This window comes from Leptopilina boulardi, unplaced genomic scaffold (genome assembly GCF_019393585.1).
Source record: "Leptopilina boulardi isolate dan_hultmark-lab unplaced genomic scaffold, ZJU_Lbou_2.1 LbouV2_342, whole genome shotgun sequence".
NCBI lineage: Eukaryota > Metazoa > Arthropoda > Insecta > Hymenoptera > Figitidae > Leptopilina > Leptopilina boulardi.
Window position 1 is genome coordinate 532678 of NW_026137910.1, and position 23766 is coordinate 556443.

The following is a 23766-nucleotide window of genomic DNA, read 5'->3' on the forward strand; positions in this document are numbered from 1 at the left end:
ATAGATTGAAAAAAATATTTCGTTCATTTGAACGTTCAAAACTTTTATCACGCGAGTGAAGTATACACAACTTTTATGATAAACGATTTTTAAAGAAATAATTTTTTAAAATGAAAAATTCTGTAATTTTTTGCCTAAAAAATATTTCTTGTAGTTTTCATTAATCAACAAATTATAAAAAAAAATATTTTTTAGGAAAAGAATTATAGAATTTTTCATTTAAAAAAATTATTTCTTTAATAATCGTTTATCATAAACATTGCGTATTTCAACTCTCTGAAGTTGGCTTCGACACTCAGCGCCGAAAATTGTTTTTCGCAGAATGAAAAATTTCAAATTATTTTTTTTTTAATTTTTCAATCCAAATAATACGTTGAAAAATACTTCTCAAGGCATTGTGTGGACCCAAAACCTTTTTAAAAAATGTTTTGATATTTTTTATTCTGCGAAAAACAATTTTCGGCGCTTAGCGTCAAAGCCAACTTCAGGGAGGTCGTATTTCAGCTTCGTCTTTTGGCTCATAAAAAAGAACATTAAATTTTTTTCATGAAAACTCCCTATATGCTTTTCACTAACTATGTAAAAGTTTATATGAACTTTAGTAGTTGATAAAAATTATTCTCTTTTCTTCTTTGATTAGAATTTAAGAAAATAAAAATTGTTGTAAATATACAGGAAACAAAGGCACAACTTATTGTTATTTAATTGGATCAACGTCGAGAATCGTGGATCTTTTATAAACTTAATGAATTTATAAAGTGACAACTTCCGCGTGTTTCTTCGTGGACTCTCGTTTACAATCTAATAAAATTGATTCGACGTTAGTTCAAGTCACGTATATCTAGTATAATCTAGTTTGATCGAATACCTGAATAATAATTATTATACTGTATAGAGATAAATATATATATAGCATACATGTAAAATAAACATATATATATATATATATATATATATATATAGGCGCGTGCTCGCCTCTCTGTCGAAATAAAGAAAGAAGAGAGATGGAAAAGATAAAGGAGTGTGAGAATTCATTTCATAAGTCCTAGAGTACCAACGGCAGTATTGGGAATAATAACCTAGGTTGTTGTCGGTAATTAACATCTCATTGCAACACGAAACACAAACGTATTACATTCGAAATACGCGCATTCAGGGCGGAGATCATGGGATTTCATTTTCACAAACTGAAATCTCCCGCGAGAGACATCCAGACAGCGGACATGTCGAGAAATTATATAAATTTATTTATGCCAAACAATAATTTCGTTTCTTTTATAGTTATTCCAAAAGTAAACGAAAAATTCTTTCTCATAGAAAAATTAAATCTTACTAAATAATTTAAAAAATTTTTGTCTTCTATTTCAATTAAATATATATTTTTTTAAAATATTTATTATAAATAAAATTAAATATATATTATTAATTGTAAGTAAAATTGATGTAACACTATTGCGCATTGATATTTTGTCAAAAAATTTATTTTTAAAACATTGTATAATTGAGGAAATTTTAATATGTATACAATTTTACACGCGGGAAAAAATGGAAAAACGAATAAAGTAATTTTTACAATTTTAAAAGTAAAACCGAAAATTTCCACAGTTTCTGAGCATTTCTAGCAATTTTTACTCCAGAAATAGTAAAATTTTATTTTCGGAATAATTTTTACTATTTCAGGAGTAAATTTTACTATTTCTGGAGTAAAAATTGCCAGAAACTGCGGACAGTTCCGGTTTTACTTTTAAAGTAGCAAAAGTTACTTTATTCGTTTTTCTATTTTTCTCCGTGTTGTCAATTTCTCAAACAGACGATTTTTTAAGAATAAATTGACAAAATATTTTTGCGAGTTAACCTGCAGAGAATTTTTACATGTAAAATTACAACAATCGTATATGATCTTAAAATATTCGGTAGCTCTATTGAACAAAAGGAAATTTCAAAATAATTTGTTTATATATATATATATTATTATTGGTTAGAAGTATTCAAAAAAAATACTTGTTCTCAAAAGTTAAAAAAAACTATTTCGAAAAATATTTTGCAGTTCAAAAATTAATTGAAAATACTATTTTTAAATTCTATAAAGGAAGAACAATGTGAAGTTGAAATTGTTATTTTGTTTTAAATTATAATGTATTTTTTTCTCTTTCTTTTTCTCATATATTATTTTGGTAAATAATATATGTATAAAATGACCTTAACAATTTTATTCATGAAAACCTTCATTTTGAAATTTCTCCGCAAATAACCGGGTTTCGGGAAATTACATATATGGTCAAAAGATGCTTGGAATAAAGCTGATGGGAAAAAGTATATATATATATATATACAAGAAGTCATGAATTCTTAATTTTACTTTAAACCGCACAATAATTATTTAATGTATCTCCCCTGATTACTTTCCATCAATTATGCCAATTATCTCTAAAACCATTAAAACCCATTTTCCTATAACGTATATATAAATATAAAATAGTTTTAGAAACATTTTCTTATATATGTGGTATTGCAATTTAATAATAATTTTAACAACGTTTAGCAATATAAACTTTAGAAGAAAATATATATCTGTAGGTGTAATATATATTACAAATAGTAATTAACTTATAAGTTATGCAATAAATATGCAAATCATTAAAGAGATTAATTTCCGCCACTTTGAAATACCCATTCATTAAAATAATGTTATTAGTAATAAAAGTAGAAAAAGTTTTAAATGAATCTAAATATTAAGCTATATTATTCCTAAGAAAAAAAGTACTTTCATATATTATACAAAATTAGTGACCTAACAATTATTAATTTAAATAATGTCAAATACAATATATTGAGAGAAAAAATCTATTTGTCTAAATCTAAAAGCTAAATATTTCTGTAACATAAAATTATATTTACTGTAAACATTTTATTTTATTCAAATAAATTAATTCAATTTTTCGATAATTTAATTAATTTGAATAAAAAATTTCTTTCAATATATACTTTTTGAATAAATATACAATATAGTGATTATTATTAAATATAGAAATAATTGAATCATTAAAATAGATAATATTAGATTTTACTTATTTGAAAAAAGCATATATATTATAGTTTTAACGATTTGCAATAATTTTTTTTAAAAAAATGAGAGATTTTGCATTCTGAAAGTGATGAAGGTCAAGAAGGTCGTATTTACAAGAGTGGAAACAGAGAGAAGAACAATGCCTTCTGATATAGAGTAATAAAGCGATCTTATAGTTCCTATATAAATGCTTCACGAGTACATACAATGTAATGTAATTGTAGAGATAATAACCTACTCTGCATTCGAATCAAGTAATATAACCCATTTCTCACAATTTTTCCTGCTACAGTTAATCGAATGCGATGATGCATAGCAAGCGCCCTTTTATTTTACATAAAAAGTTCTTTTATGGAAATCACTTATATATGTATAATAGTATAATTGGCAATTTATTCACGTTTCGTTCTAGATTTTCCTTTTTTTTTTAATTTGCATCTATAATTTTTTTTTCTTCTGCTTTCTTTTTATTCTTGAAATGAATTTTTATTCAATTCACTTTTTAATAAACTTAACTTAACCTTAAAATGATATGGCCATGCCTGAGCAAACCTAACCTAACTAATCAAAGTTAGCAAATTAAGGTTAATGGTGACCATAACATAACATCAAACTAAAAAATGGTTCTTAACGCAAACAAAAATATAATAAAATGTAATATCAATCAATTTTTAAAAATATAATTGTACATTTTTTAGAAAAAATAATGTTAACTTAAAATATATATATTTTTTTTAAATATTTTAAGTTTTTTCTTTCCGCTCAGAAAACAATCGCATTTTTTTTATAAACAACAGCTTATTTTAATCATTGAAATTTCCTTAGCAATCGTAATGTTTCTAATGTTAAAAGTATTGTTAAAATAATTTATTGAAAACAATTTGATTTGATTATAGTTTTTTGAAGAAAATATTTTTAACAATATTAAAAAAAAAATTACGATTGTGAAGAAATGTTACAATGAGTAAAATAAGCTATTGTTTATAAAAATTGTATATAAGAATTGCAATATTTGTCTAAGCTAAAAGAAAAAAATAAAAATGTAAAAAAATGAAATTATTATTTATCAATATTAATTGATTAAAATTAATTTTTATTATATTTTAGTTCGCGTTAGAAATATAGTTCAAAATCATTTCTACACGTAAAGAAAATAAATATCAAATTTTATAAAAGCATTTTCAAATTTTGTAAAAGTATTTTTAAGTCGTGGAAAATATTGTAAAAAGCGAAATTTCCATATAAGAAATACTAATCTTTAATAAAGTTTTATGAAATTTAGAATAGTTATACTAAAATTTGGTAGAATGTATTTGATTCATTATTAAATAATACTAAGTTTTATTAAATACTGTATAAAGTTTATAAAAGTTTATTAAACATTAGTATTTCTTATATGGAAATTTCGCTTTTTACAATATTTTCTACGACTTGAAAATACTTTTAGAAAATTTAAAAATGCTTTTAGAAAATTTGATATTTATTTTATTTCCTCATAAATTTCTAGTCTTAACAACAATATTGTCTTCAAAGAAATTAATATCAAATAAAAAGAAATTTCACGTGAACCGACTACTTTCACGCCCTTTCGATTGGTGAAATGCATTTTTGAAAAAAAAAATTGCCAAAAAGAAATAAAAATAAAAAAAAATTTGACTTTTTTTTTTAATAAAAGTCACGATTTTTTGTTGAACGAAAGCTGAGGTTTTTTTTCTATAAAGACATAAATGTTATATTTTATTTCATTTATATGTCCCTATATAAGAAAGTACCTCAGCTTTCGTTAAAAAAGTGTCTTTTTTTTTAAAAAAGTCAAATTAAAAAAAAAAATTTTTTTTTCAAAAATACATTTCCTAATCTATTAAAGATGCTTAGCCCATTAACATAAACTGAAACCAAAAAGTTGTTTTTAACAAGAAATAAAACTATAAATAAAATAAATTTTATCAAATTTTAAAAAAATTCAGTTGTACAATTTCCAAATTTAATTATTTTGCACAAAAATTTGTTGTTAAATAATAATTATTTCACTGTTTATATTTTTTGTTTAAAGTTGACGAACAATTGTGATTTTTATCAAGTTTTTACAAACAAATAGCTCATTTTGCTATTTGAAAGATTTTCTAAAATTCTATTCGTTGAATTTTATTAATAAAATATTTTGTTCAAAAATTAATAAAACAAATAAAATAGTTTTATATTTTTAAACAAATCTTTATTCAACATAAAAACAAAATCAGAATTATAGAGAATCTTTTAAAGAGATAAAGATGATGAGCAATTATTTATAAAAATTGGATAAAAATTATAAATTGTTCGCTAATTTTTAAGAAAAAACACAAAATATTTATTAATTATTATTTAACAACAAATTTTAGCTGAAAATAATTTTTTTCTCAAAATTGTACAATTGGATTTTTCGAATTTGGTTGAAATTTTAAATATATTTTTAATTCTGTTAAAAACTAAATTTATTTTTATTTTGAGGTTATGTTAATGTAGGTTAATCCAGTATAGAAAAAGGAACGCGAACTGGAACGTAAGCATGAGATAGAAAAGGACAAACGATGTTTTTTTGTCCTTTTCTACCACATGCTTGATGTATTTCCGTTCTATTTTGCGTTTAGGCCAACGCACAATAGTTTCGCGAAAGTCGTTCGTGAACGAGATGCATGAGATAGAAAAGGATACATATATACTTCTGTCCTTTTCTAACTCATGCTTCACGTTCGCGAACGTCTTTCGCGAAACTATTTTGCTTAGGCCTTTTGCCTTCAATCACAAGAGTTTCTAGCCTAAAAAATTTTTTCATGATAATTTCATAAAAATATACGAAAATCGACTTTAAGTATATATGAAAAGTTTCTTCAAAAGTTCAATATACAAAAAATAATTTTAATTTCTAATAATTAAAATTTATTTGACAATAAGTCATTATTTATCTTGAACTCAAAATAAACTTTTAAATGATTTATTTCTTCTATAGAAAGAAATGAAGATAAAATAATATTAATATATATCGCATTAAAAAGTTATCCTAGATATTTGCGTTTTTATAGGAACGCACTTTCGAAATAAAGTGTCATCGTCAGAAAAGACTTATGAAAAAAAAAATATATATACATACGTTGATTTGTGCTGATGCGTTCTGCTACGGAAGTGGAGTAATTGCATAAGCAGTGTGTCTAGAAAAGCCATAATTATCACTTACAGTCGCAGAGACAGCAATCTACTTTGTAGAACATACAGGAACATTTCCGCCATTTGGAGAACGTCATTGGGCGAAGGTTCACTTATTTTTTCGCTTTGCCTTATTGTCACTTTTTTTCCACTGGAATTGCTCAATTACGACTTTGGTGGTATTCTCTCTCTCTCTTCATGGAAAGTCACTAAGGAGACAATTCACTTTTCTGTATCATGTTTATATTTGCTCTAACAATATATCCTCAAGTACATTCCGGAAGTAACTGAACAAGGTGAAATTCTATAAATATAATGACCATATGCATAAAAGTAACAAATTCCTATATTCGAAATAACTATTTTTTTTTCTTTTCCTCCTTACAGCTTTCATCTGATTAAAATTGAAAAAAGAAAGCATAATTTAATTTTAAAAATAATAAATTAAAAATTCATTTTAACTAGAATAGAAAAATTGTATTTCATTTTAATTGACTTTTCAATGATTGAAATTAAAAAAAATATAATAACTATATCTGAAACAATCAATGGCTCTTTGTTATCTTAGGTCCGATTTTTTTCAGTGCGTAGAAATCCTCAAAATAGATAAATAAATGATTAATAATATTTTTAATTAATTACTGCAAGAAAATATATAAAAGTTCAATAAATTAAAAATTTTTTTTATTAGTATTCTTAACAGGACTAAATAAACATAAATTTCATAAAAAAAAAAAAAAAAAAGAATACATTGGCAAATGATGCAAGGAGTGTGATTCATGCTAATAAAGGAGCGTTGTGCTCATTTTTTAATACCTTGAATTTTGCTCGTTGACGATCATTTTTAAATACTTATATATATGCACGTAAAGAGGTTGCTCGTCCAATGTCTATGAGTTATTTTCTTATATTATTATGTGACGAGCTCATACTTACTTTGTAACAATATGTATTTTCGTTCTCACTTCCACCTGTTTTTCTCACGCAATGTTACACTGCGTTTGACTTCTAATTCATTATTCATAAGAAACATTATTCTCATTACGTGATCTTGGTTTTATTGAATGATATCCACGCCCGATAAAATTCTCACGTTCTATTACTATAGATATATTATATGTACATCAGAAGTCAATGAGTCTGAACGAAGGTGACAAGATATTTTCATTCAATCGTATATAATTGAAAAGTAGTTTACATTCACTGCAAAATGTCAAATAACTAATCAAAATTTTTACGAAAACGATAACATATAACACTACCACCATAATAAAGAGCAGAAACACCTAATCTAAAAACACAATCGAGAATTTATATCGAAATAAAGCTGCTTCTACAACGACTTTTTTTCGACTTGTCGACACGGAAAAAAAAACTTCATTTTTAGGGCCAACGCACAATAGCTACACAAACTCGAAAGTCGTTAGCAAACGATGAGCAATACGTTAGAGAAAGACAGATATATATTTGTGTCCTTTTCTATCTCATGAACTACTTTCGCGAAGCTAGGTTGGTTTCCATTGTTCCCATTCGTCATTATTGTCATTTAATTCTCGTCAACTACCTAGTGAAAATTTATTGACTTTATTGTTAAAATTAAAAGTCACTAAATTATCACTAGAGCAAGATGCGGTAGTTGAAGAAATTTATGACAAATGGCGAGTGGGGACAATGGAAAACAACCAATAACTTTCGCAAAACTGTTCTGCTTTGGCCTTTACGTTTGCGAACGTGAAATATAAGTTTAAAAAAGGACAGAGATATATTTGTGTTCTCTTTTATCGTATGCATCTCTCTTTCGAGAACCATTGTATCGTTAAACAGAGTTTGAATTTGGAAGTTATGCGTAAGGCTGATTCCACAACAGGCAAAATCACATCGTCTTGAAGACGATTTTCATGACAAAACGATGCGCGCGCATGCTTTTTCTGTTGTCGACAAACTTTTTGTTTTGAAAATAGGCCTAAGCAGAATGAAACCTCTAATCGATAAATCTTATCGCTTTTACATGAGAGAGAAGAGGATAGAAATTGGGATCAGAAATCACGCAAAACTGACCCACCCCTGAGCCTTCTTGTGACAACCATCTTGGTTTTTTATCTCTTTCTTTTGTATATGTTAGAGAAACACGGAATGAAAACATGGCCACCACAACAAGGCTCTCACCAGATGGCGTATCGCAGTATTTCAGATCCCAATATCTTTTGTCCTTTTCTCTCCTATGTAGAAGCTTAAGATTTACGATTAGAGATTTCATTCTGCGTTGGCCTAATCATCTTCAAGACGATACGATTTTGCCTATTGTGGAATCAACCTAACTCTAATGGAGCATTTAAGGTGCTTATATATCTCAAATTTCGATCAGATGAACATTATTTCTGGACCGTGAAAATGCGTGAAAAGTCATTTTCACGGCGGGTATTTTTGAATTGTTTTAAACAAAAAATGTTTTTTTTAAGAAATATAATATTAAATAATTGTTTTAGTATGTAAGAACACTTTAAAATAATGATAGAGAGATGATTTGATTAAAAAATTTAGCAAATTTTGCTTTAAAACGTTTTCTGCTACAAGAAAGTGTAAAATGACGATGTTTGTGAAATGGTTTGTACAGTGTACATGTGTACATGTTTCTTTCAGTTATTCGAAACAATTAGTTGAATTTAAATTTATTTGATAAACATTTCAACTTACCGATTTATTTTCAGCACTCATTATTTATTACAAGTTAAAAAGAACCGACATAACATAAACAAAACTCTGAGAGACACTAACAAGGAAGAAGCACTGCACTGTACAAACCATTTCACAAACATCGTCATTTTACACTTTCTTGTAGCAGAAAACGTTTTAAAGCAAAATTTGCTAAATTTTTTAATCAAATCATCTCTCTATCATTATTTTAAAGTGTTCTTACATACTAAAACAATTATTTAATATTATATTTCTTAAAAAAACATTTTTTGTATAAAACAATTCAAAAATACCCGCCGTGAAAATGACTTTTCACGCATTTTCACGGTCCAGAAATAATGTTCATCTGATCGAAATTTGAGGTATATAAGCACCTTTACACCTTTGGTAAAAAAGTTTTTTTTACTTTGATTTTCCGAAATGCAAAAATCTGATTGGTTGTCCAATATCAAATGCTCCATAAAATTTTCTCAATAAAAATTACATTTTCTACGTATTTTACGTAAAATCTGTAAACAACCTGTGTCATGGCAACACGTGTATTAGAAAAGGACAAAAATTTGCAGGCATATCTGGCCACGAGTGTACGGTTTTAAATAAAAATGTGTATTAATAAATAACAACAATGAATTTACCACACATATAAAAGTCATTTCTTCAATTTATTTCTAAATTTGTACATAAAAAACATCCACATGGATATTACATATACATCATTAAGAATCTTAAATTTTTATAAACACAAAGAATAAATAAAATCTACAAATATCTTAAAAATGCATTTATTTTTAAAATATTTGATCTATGCACATATATCAATAGAAAGTATAATTAAATCTAACTTATAAGAGTTATGAATAAACATTAAAAATATAATTTTTTTTTTTAAACTCAAATACTAGAATAAAATAGAAATACATAAAAATAAATTAAATCTCTCAGTGCAATTACTTACACTTAAATGCATTATGTATACTAACAAATGATTTGTTTAATAATATTAATAAATTATGCGGAGAAAAAATGTATTATATTTGGAATAAAGAATAAATTAATTATACGCGGATATATTCTATTGAAAATAAAAAATAAAATATTAACAAAAAATAAAAATTATGGTTTTCAAAGAGAAAAAGGGTTTGGATCTCCTTCTATAAAGGAAACCTGTAATTGTGAAGCTTATAAAGGTATATATGATAACATTATAAATCATTGGTGGAAAAAATCACAAACGATTTATTACTTCCGGAATAGGTGGAACCTCGTAATCAAAATGCTATCTTAAAAATATATAAACTTTCTTTGGAACTAAAATATTTTTTCACACTTATATATATATATGTATATATCACTGACATTTTGTTTCTTTAAAAAAAAAAAAACTACAAATAAGACAATATCTTCCTTCAGCCGGAGAATTTTTTTTGTTAGTATTTTTATTATCATAATATTATTATTATTATTTGTCTCAAATGTATAAAATAACTATTTGTTTAAAATGAAAAATATAGTTTAACACAAATAAAATTTCATATATGATGAAAATAACATTTTTTGATCAATACTGAAGTCCATAAAGTTTATGATCAACGATTAGAAAACAAACTATCTTTTAAAATAGAAAATTGTAAAAACATGTTTTCTAAAAAAAATGCTTTTTATATTTTTTTTATCAATAAATATTGCAAGAAATATTTTAAAAATGAAAATTCAAAGATTTTTTTATTTAAGAAAATCAGACGGAGCGCATAAAAATCACGAAGCTGAAGTAGGTACGCAATGTTTATGATAAAAGATTTTTAAAGAAATAATTTTTTAAAATGAAAAATTCTATAATTTTTTGCCTAAAAAATATTTCTTGTAGTTTTCATTAATCAAATATTTTTTAGACAAAAAATTATTGAATTTTTCATTTTAAAAAATTATTTCTTTAAAAATCGTTTATCATAAATGTTGCATATTTCAGCTTCGTTAAAAATCATTAGATATAGAATTTGAATTTAATTTGAATTTAATTTTAAAATTAGTTTTATTTTATATTTTTTATTTTTTCTAAATTACAAATCACGATTTTCTTGAATCGATTAAATTAGAATTCGACTAAATAAAAATAATGCATAACAAGAAATGCTGTAAAAAAAAGAATTCTGGCAATGAAAAGTTTGTCACCTAAAAATTTGGTAGAGTAAAAATATATTTAAAAAGAAATTCTGGCAAATGACAATTCGAAAAATAAATATTCTTCTAAAAAATAATTATAAACTAATAAAATTATTGAAAATAAAAATTCTGATGATTTTAATGGAAAAATCATTTATAAAAAAAAATTTCCTTCCGCCTAATAATTCAGATTTATTAATTAATAATATTATTTTTCTTAATTTAATAACTAGTCATTACTAAATTTCTTTAGTTTCTTAAAATTTACTCTTCTATTATTAATTTTCTTACAAATATATATATATATATACTTTATTAAAATAAAATTTAAAAATTAGATTATCTAAAATTCATCTAAAAAACCAATTTTATCGCTTTTATTTACATGTTCGAGGTTATTATAATTTGTTTAAAAAAGTTTTTACCTTATTTTAAAATTTCAATTATTACTCGTGGTAGCTGAGATGGTCGAGTGAACGGAAACAGATCCAAGACCGTCTTTCATACTTTCAGCGTCCTCGTCATGATTGTATGGATCTAAGTATGGCTCAGTTTGTACTCCAACATCCTCGTAATCAAGTTCGAGGGTGTCTTGTTCATAAATGACGTCGTGACTTCGTGGTCGTGCAACAGAAGGTATCCAGGGTTGGGGCACTCCTTTTCCAAGGGCCAAGAAAACTGCGGCTGTTGTTAATAAAACGACAGATGCCACACCGAATACCAATCGCCAAGAACCTGCGATCTAACAATCATAAAAAAAACATCTGCAATTATATATACTATTCATAAAAGAATAACAAAACTTATGTCTTATTACAAAAAAATTTACAAAAATATTTCTTCTCTACTTTTGTTCAGAACATAAATTATAATTTTCTCCACATCTTTTATTAGTATTATAATTATATGAAAATATTAAAGAACAAAAATTAAATTTAAAAAATGAATGTATTTTTTGTTAATATAATTTTTAGAATATAAAATTCATTAATCATGAATTTCATTCTGTTTAGACTATTGAGATGAAAAATATTGTACATACTGCATTAAACATTCACTTCTTTTATTTTTATTTAATTTTAAATAAAATTTGAAAAATTAATATAAAAAATATTATAAAAAATTTAATTTTTTTATAATAATATAATTTATTAATCCAATATTCCAAATATAGAAATATTTTACAAATAATTAATACGTAAATAAAAAAGTGGATACAAATTATACACAATATTCTATTAGAAAACTCGATGCTTATCATTTAAATGTATAGGTATATAATACCATTTCCCTAAGTCAATGTCAATGAAATACCAGTACCATGCACTCATGCATTTTTTATTATTCGTTTAATGACATAATAATATATGCTGATGAAGTTGCAATCTAATTTACTCTTAAGTGGTGTAGATATAGTGTTTACCGTCTTTATACAAGATCTATGCGAATTGTGTCATTATTTATTCCACATAAATAAAAAAAAGTAAATACTTCAAGTGAGTGGAGGGGATTTAGTTTAATTTCGAATATAAAAAAAAATAAAAATATGTAAAATAAATATAAAATTTTAAAAATAAAAATAAAAAATTAATCTAATAAAAAAATATTATTATAATATTTATATAATTTTGAATAATATACTTATAGATAAAGAATATAATAAAAATATTTATACATGGGGGATCCATGCCATCCCAACTTATAGTTCACTTTGACAAATTTTTATTTAACTTAAATTTTTTTATCTTCATTTACTCTACAAAAAAGGATTCAATGATTTTTTTTCCAATTTTTGTCATCAAGCCATTTAGAAGAGATAAATTTATTAAAATTTCAAATTTTTGAAAAAAATTTGTTTTTTCTGTATGCTCATAGGTTTCTAAAAAATGCATCAATTTTTATTTTTTGAAACAGTGTCTTTTTTGAATGAAAATTTTCAAAAAATTATTGAAAAATAATTTAGAAAATTTTTTCCAATTTAAAGATTAATATCTTATTTTCAAAAACCTGTTTGTATCCTTTTTTTTTTTAATTTTCCCAAAAAAACAACTTCATTTAACAAAATTTTTGAGTCAAGTCCCGACGTAGGGACTAAGTATATTTATGTAATTTAATGCGCTGATTACGAAAAATATATTGAAAATATCACCAAAATTCATAGTTTCTCGCATTTTTTGAATAAAATATGCAACATTTTTTAAATATTTTTAGACGAAAGTTGTAGATTGCATTGATCTATATTTTTATCTCCAATCCACTTTTTGAAAATTTGATTTTCATGATGAAAATAAAAAAAAATATATACCCGATTATTTAGTCTCAAAATTTCTTTCTGTTAGTTTTTAAGGTTTTTTTGCAATTTTACTTGTCCGTAAAATATTGAAATAAATAAATATTTAAAATTTATTGTTTTTGTTTTGGTAAAATATAAAAAATTTTCAAAAAGTGTATATATTTTTAAAAATTCCGAAGAAATTAAAAAAAATATTTCCTCTCGACGGGACTGGGCTAAAAATTTTTGTGAAAACATTAGTTTCCTGAAAAGTTTTTTTTTTAAAAAAAAGATCGAAAGAAACCAATAGGTTTAAAAATAAGATTTTAATTTTTAAATTGCAAAAACTCTAGTAAACTATTTTTGAATCATTTTTTTTTGCATTTAATTAAAATATTAAATTAATTCTAAGAAAAAAAATTCAAAAAAAAAATCCGAAATTTTGAATTATTTATATCTTGTAAACGATATGATAAAAAAAAAATTGAAAACAATACTGGATTCATTTTTCAAAGAATACAAAAATATAAAAAAATATCCAAATCAAGAAAAAATGCAATAAACTTTTTTCAATAGAACCAAAAAATATGAGATTTTGAAAATATTTCGAAAGACACTAATTACGCATAGCAAAAGTTTTGCGTCGGTTTTTTCAAAGCTATTTTTCAAGATAAATCAAATCAAACTTTCTTTACTTTTGGGTCTATATTGGCAATAAAAATTAGTTGGCAACGACTTTCGTCGAAATATAATGCATTGACTCTGAAATATTAATAATTATATATATAAATTACAAATGAATGAGTATTGTTTATATATAAATATTATTTGAAACTTACAGATCCGTGAAGAGCTTGCGTGACAAAATAATTGGCAGCGAGTAAACCAGCCGCGCCTAGGGTGGAGCAAAGTGCACATGCTGCAGCCGCACATGCCGGTGATTCCGCAGGCGCAAGATCGGCAATTGCCGCTAATGCACCCGCTGGAGCGGTACCTGATACCAAAAGTGCTGCAATTCCCAACCAGGCTGCTCCTAAGGCCTGACAACCCGCGTAACCAGCCACAAATAAGAGGGCGGCCGGAATGAAATGCGCTAAAAAAAAACAAAAATTAATTATTTTATATCATTATAAACCTCACATTTAACAAAATTTAATTATATTCAATTTTAATTTCATTATAAAATCGACATCATAACGATTATAAGAAACCCACCTGAATTTTTGTAGATCAAACCAAAATTATAAATTTAGTACGTAATCTTAATTATTTACGTTATTTTATTTTTTAAAATTATATTTAATAAATTTTATATTAGGTATTTTATTATATGATAAATATTATTATTATATTTATATGTTTGAATTAAACTATAGGATCCAAAATATATTTACCGGAAGTGACCAGTGAAATTTTAACACTTTAAAATTAACGTTATTGATATACGCTACTTTTTTTCCGTCATTATTTTAGAATCTAGAAAGTATTATAAATTATTGAGATAAAAAAAAATTATTTTTAACCATTTTAGAATTTATTTTTTAAATTAAAAGAACCCATACGATCCAGAACTATAAACAATAAGTACCTATGAAAACCTATGATATTTTAAATTCGAATAAATATTTTTTTTTTCGTTCTTTGCAGAAAAAAGTTGTATACATATTTTTTAATTTTGTTATATGTGTCCAAATTTTTGAGTTATGAATTTTTAAAAATCTATAGCTACACCAATGTAGACCTAATTTCAATGACATTTAATTCTAAAAGTATTAAATTTAGGAATTTTTGCCATGAGTAAAAAAAGTTTCATATTTTCGTCGACTTTCGAAATTCTAACGAAATTTTTTTTTTTTTTAATTTTTCTACAAAAAATAACGATTTTTTATAGACAAATTAATTTTTTTAAACTTTGTCCCCGATTTTTTTTTGCTTTTTTTTTATTTTTACATACCTGGAAATACTAAGAATATTTTGCAAAAAGTTTTAGAGTGGGTCTGATAATCTTTTTTTGTTAAAATAATTTGTTTAAAAATTATCTTCATCTTTTTTTCTATTTTTCAAAATAAAATGCATTTTATTTTGCTTTTCTAAGAATAATGTGAAAGATACTTGTGGATAAAAACTTTTTATTTTTAAAAATAAAAAAAATACAAAACAAAAAAATTTTTTTTAAACAAATTGAACGAAAAGGATCATTAGGCCCATTTTCTAAAACTTCTTGCAATTATTCTTGGTATTTCCAGGTATGTAAAAATAAAAAAAAATCGGGTCCAAAGTAGAAAAAATTAATTTGCTTATACGAAATCGTTATTTTTTATATAAAAATTAAAAAAAAAATTTCGTTAGCATATTTCGAAAGTTGATGAAAATTTGAAACTTTTTTTCTCTAAATAGCCTAAAGCACCTATAAATAGCATAAACGATAGATTAAAATTTCACTGGTCAAATTTCACTCATAAACAAAAAGTTAAATATAACTCCGATAATAAATTACTATAATTTAATATACTATATATATATAATATTTTTATAAAATTATAAAAATTGTATTTAAAAAAGAAAATAAAATTATATTACCAAAAATGTAGAAAAGAAAATAATTTTTCTCCTACCAGTGTAAACGACAAGTTTCCTCGCTGTTGTCGTTGATACAATCTTAGATTCTCTAACATGATCAACCAAAAGACCACATGTTAAGGCAGCCAAAAAGTGACCAATATGAGGTAAAGTCGTTAGCACCGAGTCCTGCATCAAGAAAAAAGAAAGTAAAATATATACGCCAAAAAATTATCAAGCAACATAATTGTATGCGATTTATTTGTCAAAAACGAGAAAAAAAAATGAATAGAAGCGATTTGGTCGCGTGGGTAAAACAACGTGGGAAAACGAAAACTTAAGGAACAATGTTCCACAAGACAGCATAAGATAGGAGATTTTAAATTCCTCCTGTTGTTTATAGAAAGTATATTGTAAAACATATTGATAGACATGAAGCACCGCCCGCTATTTTATGGGTATACATATCACTACACGCTTTGTGAATCACAAAATACTCATTGTTTAGATTTTTTCATTCTTTCTTTTTTTTGGCGAAATCTTAAAATTTCGTAAAATAAAAAAATTATAAATCTATTTTATTAAAAATTCACTTACATTTGCAGTCGAAAATCCATAAATAAGTTTAAGATACTTGGTCATACCAAGGGCGAGTGTAGCGTCACCCCATTGATTACCCATTGTAGCAACAGCCGATGCCCAAACTGGAACGGATCTCAAAAGTTTTCCCCAGGGTATAACTGCTGCCTATAAAAAAAAAAATTATTTTTTATCTTCCGTTAAATTACAAATATATTTTCATTTTTTAAGGAATGTATAATTTTTAAATAAAAGACAAATCTCAACAAGTTGAAAAAGTTACTAGATTTCATTTCTCTCCCACCGTCAGCGATTTTATTATTTCAATTCCATGTAGATAAATTTTTTACTTTAAAAAAATAACCAATAAAATTGCTAATTAGAAATGAATTATAATGAATATTAATATTAAATATAACACTTACATTGGTATCGTGCTGATAGGATCTTGGAAAATCTTTAACAAAACGACCAAACAAAAAATACCAACATAGAGCCAAAATGGCAAGACAATAGCAAAGTGAGTCTCTTCCAAATGATCTAACAACTGCCGTTCCAATCCATCCAGTTAAACAATATCCCACACTAACAGCTGTAATTAACAATTTTATTTATTTAAAAAACTGGAACTTAAAAAAGAAAATTTATTTAATAATAAATGTGATAATAATAATAATAAACAAAATAATTAATAATACATATATAAATAATAAACTTATTAATGCACAGATAATAAAATTAACAATACACGAATAATAAAATTAATAATATATAAATATTAAGATTAATAAAAAATTGAACTATACCTGCGTAACAACTAAAATACCAGCTTCTATGTGTGCTTTTAAACCAAGTCATGGCAAGCATATGGGCTGCAGGCATTGTTGCGCCCTGAATAAATAATTTTCAAATATGTTTTAATAACCCCATTGATTTGCTTAAATATGAAATTATTATTAAATTACAACCGACAGTTTTAGTTTTACACTTTTTGTTTTCTAACGATAATATTAAAAAATATATATACTAGCTTTGAATATAAAGTTTTGAACCTAGCGCGCCATATAGAAGGACAGTAGAGGGGATAGCATAGAAAGAATAATCACTGAGCGCTATCCCCACTCTTTGCTTATTGCGCGCGCAGCACGAGAAGAATGGGGATAGCGCGCTCTATTCACACGCTCAACGTGAAAAAAAATTAAAACAACGCCTGTATGATGAATAAATAATTTTAAAAAATTTCTTTTTTTTCTAAAACTAGAAATGCATTTAAACAAGAATTATGGGGAGATTCATAGCGATAGAGAAAAATGAATAATTAAATTTAAAAAATAAACATACGGTGCAAAGCCCTTGTAAAAGTCTCAGGGCAACATGAGAGGGTCCCCTCCATGCAGCTGGTACTAAAAGTGAGGCAAGACAAGCGCTGAGAACGGCACGAGAAAATACCATTGACGGTCCTGAACGTCCCCAAACTAGACAGCCTCCCAATATCGGTCCAGCAACTTGGCCCCATAAAAATGCTTCCCGCATGTTGGACTCTGCTCGTTCCTCTGGGGGCATCTTAACGGTATTTACATTGACTTTTTAAAATATTAAAATAAAAATACGATTACTGCAGACAAATATATCTGCCTAATTTATTATTATTAATTAAAAAAATTTTCTTTACAACAAAATTTTATGATACACATTATTATTAATTAATACTATATAAATTATTTTTTTACCATTTCCCGACAAAAAAATTATTGAGCTAAAATTTTGTTGTCAAATTATATTTTTAATTTTGTGTTTTTTTATTTAAAGTTAGTGAACAATTTTTATACTTATTTTTCTCTTTGGAATATTTTTTTCAAATCTATTATTACTATTTGTTATATAATATTTACTTTAAAAAATACAAAAAAAATTTATATTTGATCAATAACTTTTTAACAAAATTTTGTTAATAAAAATTAACAAAGAAAATTGTCGAGATTTAAATTAAAAATATTTAAAAGGAAGTCCACTTAATTTTAGAATAAATGACAAATGTGGAATAATTTATTATCTTATCGCAATGGTGTCTTAATTAACGTGTGAAAGAAAACAATTTATTAATGCAGTGGAATGATTGACTTTTACTAAACAATAGACTGTATACAATTATTTAAAATTTTTCCCATACCTATTTTTTTGCAAAAATTTGTTAACAAAATTTCATTCATTCATTCATAAAAAATATTACAATATTTTTTTATTTACGATAAATTTTAATTAGATAAGAGTTTCTCAAATGGATCACTTAAAATAAAAATATTTAATTGTGGATGTTAAATATTTTTTTTTACTCCTACTGTTATTAAAATCAGTTTCTGAAAATATTATTAGACTAAACTTTTTTGAGTTATTCACAAGATATGAAAATGCTACTTTTGTAAATATTAATCTAGACCTATTTTCAATGGTTGATAACTCGAAAAAAAAATGGATTTTTTCAATTCTTGCCATTAGAAAAAAAGTTTCAGTTTTTCTTTTACTTTTTAATAATGTTAACCAATTGTTTTTTTATTTTTTATTAAAAAATAACAATTTTTTATAAACAAATTAAGTTTTTTTTAATTTGGATATGATTTTATAAACACTTTTTAAAAAATGTTTATTAAAAAAAGAAAAATTTATTTGTAATAATTTTTTTGAAATAAATTAATTAACTAAATTTTTATTATTATTACTATATATGTGTTAAACCAAGTCCAGTCCTGAGCTGAAGCTTAATAAATTGATTAATTTACTAAATTTTTTTACATGTAACTTGTAGTTTTTCAAAAATTAACTTGTATTCATTGAATTTTTTTTTGTTTCTCTTTATAGAAATAAAAAAAAAAATAAATAAAATTCCAAAAATAAAGTATCTATAATAGACCTACTTCCATTTGAATGAATCCAACATCTTCGGTTCTATTTCGGCTGCTAATATTAACGAGCATATCACAATGCCATGATGTATCGATGATGGCATGATTATCTTTTTGATTCGCTAGCAAAGCAACAGATGAACTGACTTCAACTGCACCTGAAAGGGCGAATCCAATTGCTACAAGAGTAGCTACTATATGTCGAGCACGTACTGCAGCTGAAAATTAAAAAAAAAGTTCCCATTTATTCCATGTGTATGTAACAAAAAAAATCATTTAAAAAAAACGAAATCTTAAAAAATTTATTTTTAGTTTTAAAGATAAAAAACGACTTGTTGCACTTAGAAAAAAGAATTCTTAATTTGACTCTCCGCGACAAAAAAGTGCTTTAAATCCATAACTTTACGTTGTTTTTAATTTTTTGGGCTGAAAATACAAAAAACAAGTTGTAAATTCAGATGTTCATTACATGAACATTTTGCTTTCTCTTTACAATCAGCAAAAAAATTTGCTTCCTCGTGGACAATTGATCTCATATAACATGTTTCTATAAAGAAAAAAATTTGTTTCCGCCACTTTGAAAAGTTTTATAAACGAAAGGACTACAAAGCTTCCTCCACGAGGAAGCAAAAGATCAACTCTTTTTACAAACCGTTGATGTTTTAGTTTTTATTAAATTCAAAATATTCAATAAAATCTATTTTTGATTTTGACTAATTAAAAAATAACTTTTTATTGAGATAAAGCTATTAGTAAACATAACCTAAATTTTTTGGAAGCTATGGTAAGTTGTCGCGGAGATCTGTTTGGACGATTTTATTTTTAATTTAACACAGTTTAAGTTTTATTTTAATATATGAAAAATATCTTTCACTTTCATTTAAAAATATTATTTGTTCGAAAGAAAATTATAATAATGTTCAATTTTAACATAAGGGTTAGTTTCGATTGGGTGCATGTAAATTTCCACTGGAAATCCAGTAGAACGTCCAAAATATGCCGTGATTTTATATATTTGACACTTTCTTTACCCTGCTTTTCCTCTATATTCTAGTTTCCCCACCATGCATCGAAAAAAGCTACCAATCTCTGCAAAATGTCACAATTCAGATGTTTCACTAATTATTTTATATTTATTGTCAACAAGTTTTTAACATGATTTTTAACCTAAAAAATAATTTTTCGTGTATCGTTTGGAGATGATTTTAAGTTAAAGCTTATTGTGTATGTATTAAAATAAAACTGTTTTCTTTATCCAAAGTGCGCAATATATTGCAAATAAAATAATATGCTAGATCAATTATTCTTCGTTTAAATTTCAATATAACGAGAAACTTGGTACAAGACCTCTCTGTATAACGAGAAATGACAAATAACCATTTTCAGAATTTCTACGTAAGTTGTGCAAAACTATGTTTTGAGTCAAAATTTATATATCGAATAATTATTTAAAGTTTTTTGTTTTTTCTCAAAAGTTAGGTATCGCAATTTTTATTCATTTTTTATAGACAAATAGTTCCTTGAAAGATTCTTTTCTATTCTGATTTTATATTTTTATTAAACCTAATGGTTTGTTTAAAAAAAATAAAAATTTTATTTGTTTAGTAACTTTTGAACAAAATATTGTTAATTTTAAAGAAAATTATAAAAAGTAAAATAATTATTATTTAACAACAAATTTTTGCGCAAAATAATTTATTTTAAAAATTGTACTATTGAGTCTTTTAAAATTGGATAAAAATTGATTTTCTTTATTATTAAAAACAACACTGTAAAAAATTTTTCTTGTTCTTATTCACATCTCGGTTTGCATTTATATAAAAATTTGTAAAATTACATTATTCAAAGCAGTTATTTAACTAGTTTGAATGTTGCAGTTTTACAATTTTCTGTAAATTTACCACTTTCAAAGCAGGTAATAATAAATCCAATTATTACCTGTTTTGAAAGTGGTAATTTTATAGAAAATTGTAAAACTGCAACATTCAAAGTAGTTAAACAACTGCTTTGAATAATGTAATTTTACTAAATGTGTTTGACTAGTAAAAATATATTAAGTTTTTAATTAAATATAATATGGTTGAACTAAAAATATCGTTTTCTTAGTGTGGTCCAAATGATTTTTTGAAAATATATCACATTTTGCCTATTTTTATAATTTTATTCCCTAAATTACTTTTTGATTTTCAATTATATTAATGTCATTCTTGAAATGTCTTATATGTAACTTTCCTTATAATGAGTTCAATAAAGTCACATTACCTTGATACACGTGTGTCTGTATTGTTTGCGTTAAATCAGAATTGTTTTCAAAGATTCTGTTATCAAGAATCACAAATAAATGGCTCCAAGTCTACGTTCATTTTTAGAAACGATATATATATGAGTATTTGTCATCTTTGGGATTCATAAATACAAAAGTAAAATTACAAATTTTTTTATCAAAACGGAAAAAAATTTTGACGTTTTTAAACATTTCATATACATATAGAAAGGTACAAAAAAACTCCAAAAAAATCACACTTTTCTATTTTTAGAAAATTGAATTCTATTATTTATTATTATTATTATTATCCATGTTTTGTATATTAGTTATTAATATTTATCGATATTTCTTTTATGTATAAATTAACGGTCTGATGTATTAAGTACCGGAGAATTATTATTATTGATAATTGTGATGCTAAATGATAATTTTTACAACAATATTTTATCAGATACCGAAGATAATATCATTATAGAATATAAAAAATTATGTTCATTAGCCACGTGACAACACTTTTTATCAGAATGCAATTTGTTATACATAAGAAATACTTTTTATCATTTGGCACAACTTTGAGTAACATTATCATCGCTTAGAAATTAATTTTATTTACAATACTTTTTTATTCCTTAATTTTATTGGCTTATTAATCCAATTTTTTTAAATCAATATATGATTTTATTTTACGAACCTCGCACTTCTTTAGCAGCTTGTTTAATTTGTACACTTCCACGTTTGACAAATTGTACACTACCTCTCTTGACGAAGTCAGCCATTTCACAAAATCAAAAAACAAACTGACTAACTATTACATCTCTCTTATCACGATCATGCTATTTGATTCTTGGATCCGTATTATCTCACGACTATCACGAATAAATTACAGGTGGCCTCGACTTTGCTTTGACAAGAATATGATGCAAGATAAGCAAAGACAGTTCAAATTTTATCATTTCTTTTTTCTGACAAAATCTGAGCGTAAATATTCATCATTGTGTATATATATATTGTAATAATAGGAAACGATGTCTCTGATTTGTTATAATTCTTTTAATTGTATTTATGAAACTTTTGATGCTTCAACAAAAAAAAAACTTACCCCTAACTTCACGTGCAGCGAGTCTTAATTGAACGCTACTTCGTTTAAGACGTACAAGTGCCGCCATTTTTCTTAATATTCCTTAAAAATTCGGTTATTTTCACCTTGGAAAAGTTCTATATTTCCGGCACATTTTATAACACAGCACTGACACTGTTAGACAACGAAAAGTGGATCAATCTGTTCTAACCGCCGCGAGAGGACTGGCCATCGAGATTGCGAGTGAATGAACATCTCCGTTAACGAGACTTGATACAATAAGTACCTTAATGTTACGGGTCAGCCTTGACTAGATATGGTACATATATATATAATAAGTATATTATCGTTCATGACGCCTACCTTGCACGATGCGTTTCACACGCGGCATGTAGTCAAATATTTTATAAGTATAATCATTTCATTTTAATAGGCCCCCAAATTTAGACAGATCTGTAGAATTGTATTCAATTGAATTTGACAATTGTAGATGAGAAAGAAAAAATATTCCAGTTCCTTATTTCTATTGTATATACATTTATAATAGGGGACAGAATTAACTACAGATTAACGTAAACTTTTCCATAAGTATTCTACACTGCCGTCCAAAGTAAAAAAGGCATAAACAACAATTTTTGTATTAAACCTTTTTACTTTGTACGGCAGTATATATCTTTGAATACTAATATATTTTGTAATGCATTTTTGGGACTGAAAAATTCATATTTGATTTTGGACGACAATTTTGACGCAAGAATTTAAAATCCCTACAGAAAACAAAACTCTAGTAGAAATTTGTCGTGGCACTACTAGATTTAGTTCATTGTTTTCTCATGTACATTTATTCTTTAGTTCAACTGTAAAATTACTACAAAGTTACTTGAAAAAAAAAATTTCTAGTTGAATTTTATATTTACTATAGCAGATATAATTTCTGTATACCGTTTTTGTAATGGCGTTGATCAGATATTGTATAGAAAAAAAATTTTTATTTTCCAACACACATGAATT

At 25.1% G+C, this 23766-nt stretch overlaps 2 protein-coding genes across 7 annotated transcripts in view; both read right to left on the reverse strand.

Moving 5' to 3' along the window:
- The window catches only part of LOC127285909 (uncharacterized), a 179451-nt gene extending 171903 nt beyond the window's left edge, over nucleotides 1-7548 (reverse strand). The window contains exons 1-2 of one of the 5 annotated variants that reach the window (XR_007843678.1): nucleotides 7184-7548; nucleotides 6195-6641 (exon numbers count right to left, since the gene is read on the reverse strand). The gene's annotated coding sequence lies outside the window, so the exon portion shown is untranslated. The remainder of the gene's footprint in view (nucleotides 1-6194; nucleotides 6642-7183) is intronic. The other 4 variants (XM_051312121.1, XM_051312124.1, XM_051312120.1 and 1 more) reach the window with 4 other exon arrangements.
- Nucleotides 7549-11397: 3849 nt separating this feature from the next.
- On the reverse strand, nucleotides 11398-23006 carry LOC127285915 (sialin-like). Of its 2 annotated transcripts, none has more exons than XM_051312135.1 (9): nucleotides 22777-23006; nucleotides 19424-19629; nucleotides 17853-18074; nucleotides 17318-17402; nucleotides 16937-17103; nucleotides 16530-16679; nucleotides 15989-16121; nucleotides 14213-14466; nucleotides 11398-11843 (listed from the first exon to the last, which is right to left on the reverse strand). In XM_051312135.1, the coding sequence occupies exons 1-9, from the start codon at nucleotides 22841-22843 to the stop codon at nucleotides 11541-11543; spliced, it is 1587 nt and encodes a 528-aa protein (XP_051168092.1). In that variant the 5' UTR covers nucleotides 22844-23006; the 3' UTR covers nucleotides 11398-11540. The 2 variants fall into 2 exon arrangements, with proteins under 2 accessions (XP_051168092.1, XP_051168091.1); XM_051312134.1 differs by lacking the exon at nucleotides 22777-23006 and adding an exon at nucleotides 22369-22522.
- Nucleotides 23007-23766: the final 760 nt, after the last annotated feature.